Source organism: Leptonotus elevatus, chromosome 13, assembly GCF_054856555.1.
Source record: "Leptonotus elevatus isolate MCC_2025b chromosome 13, RoL_Lele_1.0, whole genome shotgun sequence".
Taxonomy (NCBI): Eukaryota; Metazoa; Chordata; class Actinopteri; order Syngnathiformes; family Syngnathidae; genus Leptonotus; species Leptonotus elevatus.
Window position 1 is genome coordinate 17,514,765 of NC_141251.1, and position 13,433 is coordinate 17,528,197.

Here is a 13,433-nt window from a genome sequence, read left to right on the forward strand (position 1 = left end):
TGAATATTCCCATAAAACAATGTATGTTTAAAAATCGATTCAGCCACATATCAAATCGATTCGAGAATTGCGCGCTGCAATATTTTTTAAGTGAAAATATCTACAATTTCTGTAATATCCTAGATGATAGCATTCATTGTATCAACATTTATTTTGAAAGTACATCATCTAATGAGATATAGGTAAAGGGGAAAGCTTGACAGGGTGAATAATACGCAAAGCAAATAATTGGATTTACGGATGCTGCCTCTGCTGAGGCATTAGCACTACCAAGTATACATTTCATGAGATCTAAAATTCGAATCAACAGTGTCAGCATGGATCAGTGGTAGAGTGGTTATCTGGTATCCCTGAGGCTGTGGGTTTGATCCCCTTGGTGAACATGCTGAAGTATCCTTGAGGAAAATACTGAACTTCTAATGCTGTGTGAATGACTAGTCAAAATGTAAAGTGGTTTGAGAGCCTCGTAAGGTGGAAAATGTTATATAAATGAATTACCCTAACTGTTGCAATTTTAAACCCAATATCTAGTTTTTCAACAGTTGTTGGGCAAGTTTTGAAAGATTAATCAAATTATTTTTTTGTCATGCAGGACCTACTGTTATAATACATACAATCTGTTAAAATTACAGTTAAAAACTGGTACTTTAATAAGCGAAGTGCGCAACCCGACTGCACGGTGCATTATGGGTAGCGGTGTGGTGCATTGTGGGTATACTAAACTACAAACGGTCATTGAAAATGCATTGGATCCAAAGAAATGAACTCTGATTTGCTACAGAAAGTTGCTGTTTTTTTAATTAATGTATTTCATGTAGTTTACTGACTTCGGGGGGTTGACTTACACGCGTTTTCAGGTGTACAGTTACGCAAAGACTGTCACCACTAATCTCCCCCATTTAAATGACGGCTAGTTTGGTAGGCTCGCTTTTTTTTTCCACGCATGCGCAAACGTAATGCGCACTTCACTTAGTTTTTACGAGAAAGTAATTTTCTGTTATTTCCCCTTTTTTTTGCCGCCCAAACACCGGAAAGTTACCGTTCATTATTATTATTATTATTATTAATCTTTTTTTTCTTTTTTTTTGCAGTATACAGTTTATACACCCACCCATTCTTATCCACATTAAGGAACCAGGCATGTATGTGGCAGTAGTATGTGTCTTCTTCTAATCTGGTGAACGTTACCCTTTGCCCTGACCAGGATTTGAATCATTCTCAGTCTGTGTGTCCACTGTCCAAAGTCAGATGTGTTACCCACCAAGCCATCTATAGCCATTATACTCCTTTTTATCCATGTTACAAAAACACCCGTGCAAAAATGAATCTGATGCTGTGCACCGAGTAGCCATGTCTGCTGTCTGTCTGCTCAGAGATCAGAAAGAGGGTAAATCAGCATTTACTCCCAGGTGAAAGATGGCTCGGTTATGTTGATTGAAAAGCAAGGGTCTCGGTTTGTTGCCCATCCTATCAGAATAGGGTCATGGTCGGGGTCATTGGACAACAACCTCCCCCAAAAAAATTTACATCGAGTATGTTTGTTGTTATTAATAAATTATAAACGCAAACTACAATCACTTTTGTTAGCAAACGTAATTTACAATTGACTTACAACAGCTACATACAAACATTTATGAACATTGATTGAACGTAAATACAACAATAAGTTCCAATCAATCGGCCGTCATTTGTTAATGACGACGTCGGTCTATGACGTCACTACGCTCTACCAACCAATCGCTAGCGTTTGCGGAGAGGATGCTCAACAGGCTGGGCCCCATCTGGGAGAAGCTCATATCAAATCCATAGCAACGCTAACGTCAATGAATCATTTATCGTTTTGTTGAACTTGTATTATCCGAAGACGGGTAGAATAGCCGAAGTCACGTTGTGGTTTGTAGTTTAATAAGGCTTGTTTCGAGGCCGTGGCATGGATGAAGTACGGCCTAACAGCGGTGCCCAAGCGCACGGGCTATCGTCCTTGTTTCCCCCAGGACTGCAGGCTATCTACGGGGAATGTCGGCGACTTTATCCCGATCAGGCAAATCCGCTTCAAGTTACAGCCATCGTAAAATACTGGTAGGCAAACACTTTATCGTTTGTTGGTAATATGTTCACTAAGCTTGAACTGTGTTGAGCGGTTATGAATGTAAAAAGTTAGCTTCGAAGCTAACAGTATAGCTACACGTTCGCTAAGATCTTATTTCAATGTTTTTCTTTGTTCTGAGGGTAGAACTTGTCATGCACACAAGCTATACAACAAACACATAAAGTGCTCAATTCATTGTTTGTCCACGCTCGTTGCATGGCCATAGTTGTTGATTCACTTTCTATTGAACATGTAAATCCAGAGCAGTGTGTTGTTGCAATTTGCAGGTTAGGTGGTCCTGACCCGTTAGACTACATTAGTATGTATCGAAATACGGGCTGTCCAGCTCAGGACGTCCAGGAGCATTGGCACTACGTCAGCTTTGGACTCAGCGACCTGTATGGAGACAACAGGGTTCACGAGTAAGTAGTAATGTACTGTAGCCTACCGTTGTTTATTATTTTTAGCTTGTGCCAACTTTGCTTGCAAGGTAGGGGATGCAAAGATTGCTTGATTGGACTATTTAACCCCATAATTATTGTCAAATACAGTCTCACAATACTCCATGTAATACCACCGCACCCAGGTTCTCAACACCTATAACCTCCTAATTAGCATGTTTCTCATGATCTCACCCGAAGGTGTTCATTTGGATTTGCATTGGGCGTCTGACAAGACTCATGCATATGAGAGAGACCTGAAAGCACCACTGCTGTTTTGTGTATCTCACTCATGTGTGTTTGTGTCAGATTCACAGGAATAGACAAACCCAGTGGCTTTGGCTTCGAGCTCACCTTTAGACTGAAACGAGAGATGGGGGAGACGGCCCCGCCGACCTGGCCCGCTGAACTCATGCAAGGATTGGCTCGCTACGTATTCCAATCGGGTAAGAAGCTAAGCACACTGATTAATTAATTAATTCATATTATTCATCAGAAGATGAATATATGATGAAAAGCTACTGTTATGTCCCATATTATTCTTTAGCCGGAAGGATGGTTTGGTTGAGTTCTAAATAGTTAAACATTTTGGGCCGATTTCACTGGCTCAGCTTAGCTGTAGTCAGGTAAGTTATTACCTGTGCTGTGTTTTGTTTTGTTTTTACTTGACCCCTTTGAACGCTGTTGTCATTTTACCATTTGCCAAATGTTAAGAATCTGCTCTTTGTTGTGGTCACTATTTCATCTAAATGTGTATGACTAGAAGTGCCTGCTTCAGGTTTCCATAGTAGTTGAAGCTTTTGGAAGTGGGACTGCCAACAGGAAGTGTTATTTATCTACTGAACTTCCTGTGACTGTTTTATCAGGGTTTTTGTGACCTATTTCTGTTTGAATACAGGGTTTACATATTCATTGTCTGGCACCCGCCGATTCACTCTTTTGTGGATTCCCCAAATGTTTGTTTTTGTAAATGTTTTTTAGTATTGTTTAAAAAAAACACTTATCCCCGCTTATTCAAGAATTGTGTGGGTTAAAAAAAATCTGGACGATTCATAATGTCCGTTATTTGTGTATTGTTTTTATTCATGGGTCATCCTGGTCCCTATCTCACGCAAAAGGATCCACTGTATAGTTGAACCTTTAAGGTCAAACACAGTGCGTCAGGTTACTAGTAGACATTTTATTTCATAATTAGAAAAAAATAGTTTCCCAATGACAATTATGGAAATGATATCCTTTGTGTTACATGTATTTTTCCGTTTATTAACTCTACAGGAAAGTTAAAAGTATAAAGGTAGTAGCATTTAAAAAGAATAAAACCGATTTCAATGTAGAGGTGCAACGATTAATCGGTAACTAATCGATTATCAAATTCATCCATAAAAATATTTGATAATCGATTAATTGTTTGGAGACTTGTTTTATTATTCCAATCGATCCAAATGCTAGCGTAGCACCTATGGAATATTTTGTAATTTGGTCAATATTGTCAATACGGTCGAGTAAATGTCTTTATTTAGCCATGCCAACACAAATTCAAGGAACATGCGAAAATGGGCTTTCTTTTAGTTTGTTTTAAAGTTTAGGTGTAGTTGGCTACTTAGCTTGTCATGTTTGTTATGTCACATTTGTTTCTATTTTAGTATAATTTGTTAGTAGATCATCTCTTTGAGTATGGTCTGTTATGTTTAGTGGATGTCAATGTGCTAGTATGACAAAGTTCTAAATCGTTGATTTTTTTTTTTTATTGTACTGACTCTGAGTAGCCAGGTCAGAGATATTTGATGTTCTTTTTTCCCCCTCTGTTGTATGGGGATAAAAGAGTTTGCCCAAAAGCATACATGACTGCAGACTTTGTCCTTTAGATCGTGGTGGCCAATCACCATGAATATTTTTGTGGGTGTCTGCCTGTTGAGGTAGAATTTTGATGTCCCGCTGTCAAATGTACCCACATCATGCCAGCACTTTTCCAAAATCCATATATTGGAAGCGACAACCAGAATTTTTGATCAATTCTGAAAAAAGTCTGTGCTCTCCAGTCTCCCCATCTCTCAGGCCTCCAGCTGGAATCAATTTGCTTGTGGGCGAATGCTGATCCATTAGTCCGCGAATTAGTGGCTATTTGGGAGTTGGCATTATAGTTGGTGCAAAAGATGATGGCAAACAAAAAAACTTTAACATCTTGCAAATCACAAAAGCTGTTTAATAAACATGTGCTTGAAGGCATTTAAGCAGTCAAGTGCAGGAGTTTTTATTATTTTATTATTAAAAATGTTGACACCAACACCAATTTTGACACCAACTGCAAATGTATATCGACTTCAAATATCGGTTATCAGCCTCCCTGACTACCAATAATCTGTATCAGTAAAAAAAGCATATCTGTAATTTACCTTATCGTGTCTCCACAGAAAACACATTTTGTAGCGGTGACCACATATCATGGCACAATCCCCTGGACAACAGCGAGTCTCGCATCCAGCATATGTTGCTCACAGAAGACCCTCAAATGCATCCCATTCAAACTCCTTTTGGCACCGCCAGCTTCTTGCAGGTGAGTTAAAATGTTTCATACCATAGACCAGGGGTCAGCAACCTTTCCTGTCAAAAGAGCCATGTTAGGCCAAATAAATAATGAAAAATTTGTCTGGAGCCACAAAACATTTGAGCATTGTGATGAACGTAACAGTGTGTTATTGTTAGTCGAATGTACTGAGGGCCCAAGAGGTCATTAGAACTGCACCGTAACAGAAAATATGCCGCATCCAATACTTTGGAGATTCATTTTCTTCTACCTTTCTTCTTCCATTTTTGGATTTTTTTATTTTTTTTTATTTTTGTACTTTATTTTTCTTTTCTTTTTTACACTTTTCTGCCTTTCTGTTCTTTTTCTGATACTTTTGGCAATTTTATGGACATATTACTGTCATTTTCTTTCTTTTTTTCATGGACATTTTATGGTAGTTTTCTGCTTTTCCTCTTCCTTATTGGACATTTTTAGTTTAAAAACAAAACAAAACTATTTGGTCTACTTTTCAGCTCTCTCTCCAGCAACTTAAAAATTTGGACTATTAAAAAAAAAATCATTGTTTATTTAATCATTAATCCATTTGAAGAATATTTTATCTAAAAAATAAAAATGTAAAAAATAAATAATTTCTTCTCTTTTTTTTTGCGATCCACAGGGAGCCAGACCCCTGACATAAATAAAGGCTGAATTAGTATTTAATTTCAGCAATTAATGTAAGTTTGTCAGGCCAATATACTTTTTTAAAATTACTTTTGATTTATTTTGTATTTTTTTATGGCTTCTGTAGTTCCAAGCGCACGCTTGCTGACGTCTACTACTTATACTAACAACATAGCTGTGAACAGAAAAGTTGTACTTTGCAAAAGTACAACCAGTGTTTCCAGTTTAGCGATTTGGTGGCTATATTTAGTGACTATTTTCCCCCAAAAACAAACAACATGAGTGGAATCATTTTCACATTGTTTTGCACATGATATGAAAGGAGCCCATTGAAGTTAGTCACAGAGTCAATTGCACTAGACATCGACAAAAAAAAAGTACCAAATTGATTTTATAATGAATTATAATGCTTTCATAACTGTTTTTACAAAAGGGCAAATCTCAACATTATCTGTAAAGACAAACAAAATGTTTTTCTGTTACAATATTTCTGTCTAAGTTAATGCTGGGGGGAAACAATTTCAAAGCTTGTTTGTTATCAGAGAGAAAGCAAATCCCAGAAGACTGCTTATTTTGTATAATGTCATTGTCATTAGTGCTTTCTATATGCCAAATGGGGAAATTGATTCAAATCGGCAATCGTACTTTTGTGGGGGGAAAAATAAGCGATTATAAGGATAGACTTCATCATCAAGCACAGCACTCCTCCATCTCACATGTACTGTGGCCTGCAGATTGTGGGCGTTTGTACAGAGGAGCTACAGGCGGCGCAGCAGTGGAACGGCCAAGGCATCTTGGAACTGATGCGAGGGCTTCGAGCGTGAGTTAAACTTAAAGGCAGCTTACAACATACCAGTTTCTACTGGAAAAGGAGGGGTGGGGGGATAGTTTTTGGTACTTTTGTGCGTCAGTGTGACTGGAAATAGTCAAGTCATTTGATACAATTGCACTGATTAAAAACATATTGCATATTTAAGGCAATAGAGAGACAGTTATATTTTCATTTGTTTCTATAAATGCAATATTAATTTCAATACCATGTTTAGACTAAAGTGGGGCTACATGGCACATAAAGAACATTTTTGGGTTGATTTCCCGTTTAATGACAGCTGTTGTTTATGTAGCGCTGGCGGGCCCTGGCTGATCACAGACATGAGGCGAGGGGAGACCATCTTTGACATTGATCCACATCTACAAGTAAGGCTGAATTATGTTCTGTCCACTCAACTAAGTCGACTGAGTAAGGGTTACATAAGGTTAATATTTCACAATTAAAGAGATATTGATTACTGTGAAAGTTCAAGTACAAGTTTTTGCTTTGTGTGTTGTGATGTTTTTGCCAATACGCTATTGGCTATTTGCAGGGGATGAGAGCTGAGGTGTGGTGCAAATAACGAGATACCACACGGACTTCGTGCCCCCGAAAATGTTCATCCTTGCCTATATTGACAGTTTAAGCTAGGGCTGGGCGATAAATCAATATCAGTATTTATCACGATACCTGATTCAAATGATCAGGATCGTTTGCAGACTCCTGCGGAGCTTGCTGATGAGCTGATCATTTGAATCAGCTGCGTTGGAGCAGGGAAACATTGAAAATATGCAGGACTGCGGCCCTCGAGGACAGAAGCCATTTTGAATTGTTCGCTCATCTCATGATCAGTTTAGTTTGTCTTCATAAAAATTAAAATGGCCTCAGATTATTTTTTTTCAAACAAAAAGAAAAGAACAAAGGCTCACCTTCCACTTTCTGACTTTTTAACAGTCTGAAGCGCCCCCTTTTGGTGCCATATACACACTGCAGGCCTAGTGTTGACGATTGCGTCTGTGTTGCCCATCCAAGCAGGACAGAGTGGACCACGGCATCGAGACGGAAGGCTCCAACTTGAGCGGGGTCAGCGCCAAGTGCGTGTGGGACGACCTGAGTCGACCACCGGACGACGACGAGGACAGTCGGTCCATTTGCATCGGCTCGCAGCCTCGCAGGCTCTCCAATAAAGGTGCTTCTATTTGGGAGTGCGTTGGCAGTCCACAATGGGACCATTCCATGCTGACCATTTGTGTATTGATAGACACGGAACAGATCAGGGAGACCTTAAGGAAAGGTCTGGAGTTCAACACCAAAGCGGCACTACCGCCCATCAGCAGCCAGAGACATGACAGACCTCAGTGAGTACGCACACACACACACACACACACACACACACACACACACACACACACACACACACACACACACACACACACACACACACACACACACACACACACACACACACACACGCAGGTGGAAATTTCGTCAAACCGGTGTATGGTGATTCCCAGTAGCACAGAAGCATTTCCTGTACACCAGTTGTTTTTATCGCACAGCAGCTTCCTCACTGTTTATTGAAGCACATCACACTTCCCTTTGCTGATATTTCCCTTTTTGTCCGTCTTCTCAGAAGTCGAAAGGACAGCTTGGAAAGCGAGAGCTCAACAGCCATCGTCCCGCACGAGTTAGTCCGAACACGACAGCTGGAAAGTGTCCATCTGAAATTTAACCAAGAGTCCGGCACGCTGCTTCCCCTCTGCTTGCGGTACTACACATAATGCATATTCAAATGAGCTTTCTAGCACTGTCTATTTACACAAGTACTATTTTATGGCGAAGAAGAACATCATGGAAAAAAACTGAAAGGGGAAGTCAACCCAAAAAAAAAAACGTCTTGACAATATGATCTATGCAACACCACTAGTTAAGGCTGTGCAATTAATCCAAATTCAATTACGATTTCGATTATTACCCCCCACAATTACAAAATTGGTATAATCGTACAAAAAAGATTATTAATACTAGGGCTGAAACGAGTCCTCGTCTTTTCTGTCTCGGATACCCGCTGAGATAGTTGTATGGCAGTATGCATGACAGTACACGGGGCTAACTCTGAGAGAAACCCAATTTCAAATTAAACCTTAACTTACCAAGTAGTATATGTAGATCAACGCATTGTAGCGCTTTTATTTTGAAGTTGTTTCCGGAAGTGTGTCGTCGCGTTATATGGGTTAACGACATGCTCGTCTATCCAGAGTTTGTGAACAACGGCAATATAAATGCCCCAAACTGTTGCGTCAGTAACACAAAGTCATGTTCAAGCTCCAGTTAAGAGCGCTAAAACATAATTATGCTGACATTGTATTTGTACGGCGTCTGTTGCCAGTGTTTAGTGCCGACTGCTAGCTACCAGCGAGCTACCAGCAGCAAGCTAGCCGCGCTAGCTAGCAGCGGTAAAGTGCTCCAGCCGTCTGATTACCTTTCAAAGGTGTAAATACTACAGCCCGTAGACAGCTGGGGTAGGCTCCAGCGTGCCCGCGACCCTCGTGAAGATTAGCGGTTCAGGAAATGGATTGATGGACTGTGCACACTTTGATGCCGACAGACTGACTGATTTTCCGTTCCTACTGATCACTTATTAACAAACCAGGCTTACTTAAATGTGCTATTTATTTAGCCGACAAAATCGCTATTGTGGCTCTGACGTCACATTAGTTGCATTGACCAAAATCTATGGGGAGAGATTTGTCTAAAATCTCAGTGTTTCAAAGGAAAATAGTTTGCTGACAAGCGCAGAAAAAAAGTTGATTTTCTAAAAATGAAAACCAGTTGGTTGTTCATTATTACATGCAAATGTGTTTTTTGTTTTTTGTCTTCTGTATTTATAATTGTTCTTTAACCAAGAAAGTATATACAGGTATATTTTTATTTCTATCCAAATACCCGATTATTCGCTACAATTTTCAGTAGGATATCCGAATACCAAAATATTCGATGGCTGCGGCCCTAATAATATGAGTTTTGAGTTGTTTTGAGGCACGCCCACATGAGTTCCTTCACCACACTCCCGTCAAAACTAGCTTGCACCCCACAAGCCAACATGCTAACATAAATAATAATCCAAAAATAACGTACATAATTATAGTGTTTCAAATAATTTTATTTGTCTTAATATTTTCAAATGTTTAAACATTTTCTTGTTTTGAACAAAAAAAAATCGTTTTGAATAATCGTGATTTCAATTATTACCAAAATAATTGTGATTATTATTTTTTCCATAATCGAGCAGCCCTACCACTAGTGTATTCTGGTTAATATTGCATTGGTGGAATATGAGTTAAGCAGCAAAATTTAGCAGTTTTTATCTATATCAGGAGGCGGCCATCTTGCCACTTGCTGTTAAGTGAAAATGACATCACAGTTGCTCAGGTCTCAGGTAACAACCAATCACAGCTCAGCTTCAGAAAACAAGTGGGCTGTGATTGGTTGAGCCCTGAGCAACTGTGATGTCATCTTCAGTTGACAGCAAGTGGCAAAATGGCCGCCCCCTGAGATGGATAAAATGGGCTGGATTTTGCTGCATAACTCATATTCCACAAATGTAATATTAATCAGAATGTCATGTTTAGACTAGTGAGGTCACATATAACATATTCTTGTCAAGAAATGATTCAGGTTGACTTGCCCTTTAATCATGAAAAAACTGCACAAGTGGTTAAAAATGTGAGCTGGTGGTAGACCAGTCTCGTCTGCACTTAGTTTGAAAACGTTCACATTACTTTCTGAGTTGCATAAGAGACTTTGAATGAATGTCTTACAGGGGCCGCTTGCTGCACGGCAGACATTTTACTTTCAAAAGTATCAATGGCGACACGGCCATTACGTTTGTGTCTACGGGGGTGGAGGGAGCTTTTGCTACTGAAGAGCATCCATACGCAGCCCACGGCCCTTGGCTTCAGGTACGCACACAAACGTGTGTATGTGCGCAAGTAGTTGACATCAACTCCACTGCTAACCAAAACAGCAGCACCTCCCAATAGCTCCTGTATGACCAAAACTGTTGAATTATTTTTCATTCTATTGAATTATTAGGGATTATCTGCGCTGATGTTCAGCATTTGGATGATTAGCAGAATAATTTATGTTTTCTATTTATTGAAGTTCAAGAAATGGAGTGCCATCCAGGCCTTGATTTCCTCCAGACAGGACAAAAGGGACCTCAATTAGTAATCCCATGCTTTAACTATGCAACTATTTTGTTCCTCCCTGTTTCGCACAGTAGTCCAATGTAGTACGTATTGTAATTTGCTTATTTTAATGAATGGCCTCCTGTGCTCCCTCTGTAGATATTGTTGACTGAAGAGTTTGTGGATCAGATGCTTGGGGATTTGCACGATCTTAACACTCGTGAGGATGTGAGTACATCTTTTTCAAATTGCACATTTTTCAACTCAGTTTTGTTTTGACTGTTATTTTCCTCTTCTCATAGACAAAACTACCAAAAGAGTACAGTTGGCCAGAGAAGAAGCTGAAGATCTCCATCCTACCAGACTCTGTGTTTGATAACCTTCTGCAATGAGGAAGAGATGTTTAATCACTACAGACAAAAAAACAATGTCAAAACCTGCACGTTCACACGTTCGGAGGACACAGTGACGTTGAGGTGTCCTCACGAAAGAAAATGGAACACCAAAAGACTATCGGTTGATCTGGACCTCTCAAAATCATAGGTCCAAATTGCAAGCGTTGCTAATGCAATTACGCCATACAGGTGTCACGTCACGAGCAATAACTATTTATTCCAGTGGCCGCAGCAATGACAAAAACAAAAGTCAGCTACTGATCCATTTGAACGTTTTCGTTGATATTGCCTTTATGTGTACATTTAACAAATGCTGGACATTTTTCCTGTTATGATGCCAAAGGTGATGTCGGTCATTCAGTGCAAGTACTTTGTTGCAATGAAGTAAGGCAACATTTCAACTCTTGTGTCTTGTATAGCTGACTATAATGCTGCAGATATATGCCCCTATGCCAAGATTATGTATAGCGGGAATGGGGGCCCTTTTTCCTATCAGGAGCCATTTCAAAAACTCCTCCAAGGACCATTCTAAATGTACTTTGTACAAAGTATAACATTTCCTCTCAGGTTAGATTTGTTTTTAGCCAGATCAAACCCGTATATGTTTTTCACCCTCTTGTATGTAGTCATTTCTGTTTGTAGTGTTTCCATTCACTTGTGTCACATATTAACTTGTCTGTTTTAGTGTTTAAAGATGGCGATCTTTTCAGTGTTATCTCCAGCGATCAGTGTGGATAAAAAGGTTTTGGTTTTTGTGTTGTTTGTAGGGTGGGTTTGACATTGAGCCGGAGCAAAACACCTCAGTGCCTCAAATTGAACACACACAAAAAGATATGTTGACTCAGTCAGCATTGACTGTTACTGCATCCTAAATTTCCTGGATTTTAATCTCAAAAACACCAAAAACTGAAAAGACAAATTTTGCTACATTGTCTTTTCAGAACGTGTGTACTGTTACACCATACTGTGTGTCATGACATAGTGTTTTTTGTCCTTTTGTTAATCAAGTGATAAATGTAGATAACTTGGTTTTGTTATTTGCCATTGTATTTGGCTGAATTTGCCGATTATAATCCCAAGTGCATTAGAGAGTATTATTACACAAATAAAGCTGGAACACTGATAAATGAGCATCTGATATATTTTTGCCTAATTCAGTCAAGTTTATTTGTATAGCTCTTAATCACAAAAGAGTCTTAAAAGGCTTCATATGCCCACTGTTGACAAATATTAATGACATCCCCTGATTGAACCACAAGAGGGCAAGGAAAAACTTGGGGAAAAAAACCTGGGAAAAGTAAGAAATCTTAAGAATGTACCGCAAATATGGTAATCCCCCTTCCAGGATGACCAGGCTGCAATGGATGCTGAATTAAAGCACTATTTTTGTTTGATTAATATATGCTTGGTTGCCAATATTTCGGGTGAACATTTTCCAATTGGGCAAAAATTGCACGCTCTTTAATTGAGACTGTTGTAAGTTTAGTGTGGCATCACTGGTTTTCACATCTGCCTCGCCGTTCTAAGGTTCAGAATTTTAATCTCACCCTTGCATGTTCTCCCTGTACTTATGTGGATTTTTACAAAATATGTTTGTTTAATTAAAAGCTGTTTAAATTATCCATAGGTGTGTAAATGTTAATGTAAATGTCATGGATAAATGTTGCCGTCAGCCAAATGAGGACAGGTGTTATACAAACATGGATGAATGCTATTTTTAATGTATCAACCCAAATGATCAATTAATTCTACTAATTATGATTAAAACTAAAAGGAGATAGATATGTTTGCACAATCACACCAATTAAAGAGCAGCAATGACAGAAAAAAAATACAAAACCAGCTTTTGAGGTGTCCAATGAGGGAAAAAACAATTCACCCTCCCAGTAAGCATGGATATTTGTTAGAATGTTAATAAATGCCTGCCATCATATGGAAATGGAAAACTTGGCACAATCTTCAAACCAGCACCAGCAATTAGGGATGTAACTATAATGGCAATATTGCAATATTAAAATTGCACAATATTGTCATGTCAATAAAAGCAGCACATCTGTTAAAAGAGTGAGGTTGTATTCCATATGTGCAGTTCTAGTACCCTCTGGTGGTCAGTTTATTAGTGCAGTTTAATTTTAATTAGGAATGTTTTGGCCACTGCGGCGGTACTCACTCCCCTAAATCATACCAGCAAATGTTTTTCAACATCTCTGTCAAAAAGCATGACTTTTCACCTGCTTCAGCCGAATACAGCATTGTGAACTACATAGACCATGATACTTTGCACCGCAAAGCCAATAGGGCCACATGACAATGACGTG

At 39.1% G+C, this 13,433-nt stretch overlaps 1 protein-coding gene across 2 annotated transcripts; it reads left to right on the forward strand.

The window, feature by feature from the left end:
- Positions 1-1,721: 1,721 nt before the first annotated feature.
- sufu (suppressor of fused homolog (Drosophila)) lies at positions 1,722-12,246 on the forward strand. Of its 2 annotated transcripts, none has more exons than XM_086093836.1 (12): positions 1,722-2,079; positions 2,377-2,511; positions 2,839-2,975; positions 4,941-5,083; positions 6,454-6,539; positions 6,844-6,916; positions 7,566-7,719; positions 7,792-7,888; positions 8,164-8,298; positions 10,354-10,492; positions 10,880-10,948; positions 11,023-12,246. In XM_086093836.1, the coding sequence occupies exons 1-12, from the start codon at positions 1,931-1,933 to the stop codon at positions 11,110-11,112; spliced, it is 1,407 nt and encodes a 468-aa protein (XP_085949962.1). In that variant the 5' UTR covers positions 1,722-1,930; the 3' UTR covers positions 11,113-12,246. The 2 variants fall into 2 exon arrangements, with proteins under 2 accessions (XP_085949962.1, XP_085949961.1); XM_086093835.1 differs by having other exon boundaries at positions 1,723-2,079; positions 7,563-7,719.
- The last annotated feature ends 1,187 nt before the right edge of the window (positions 12,247-13,433 follow it).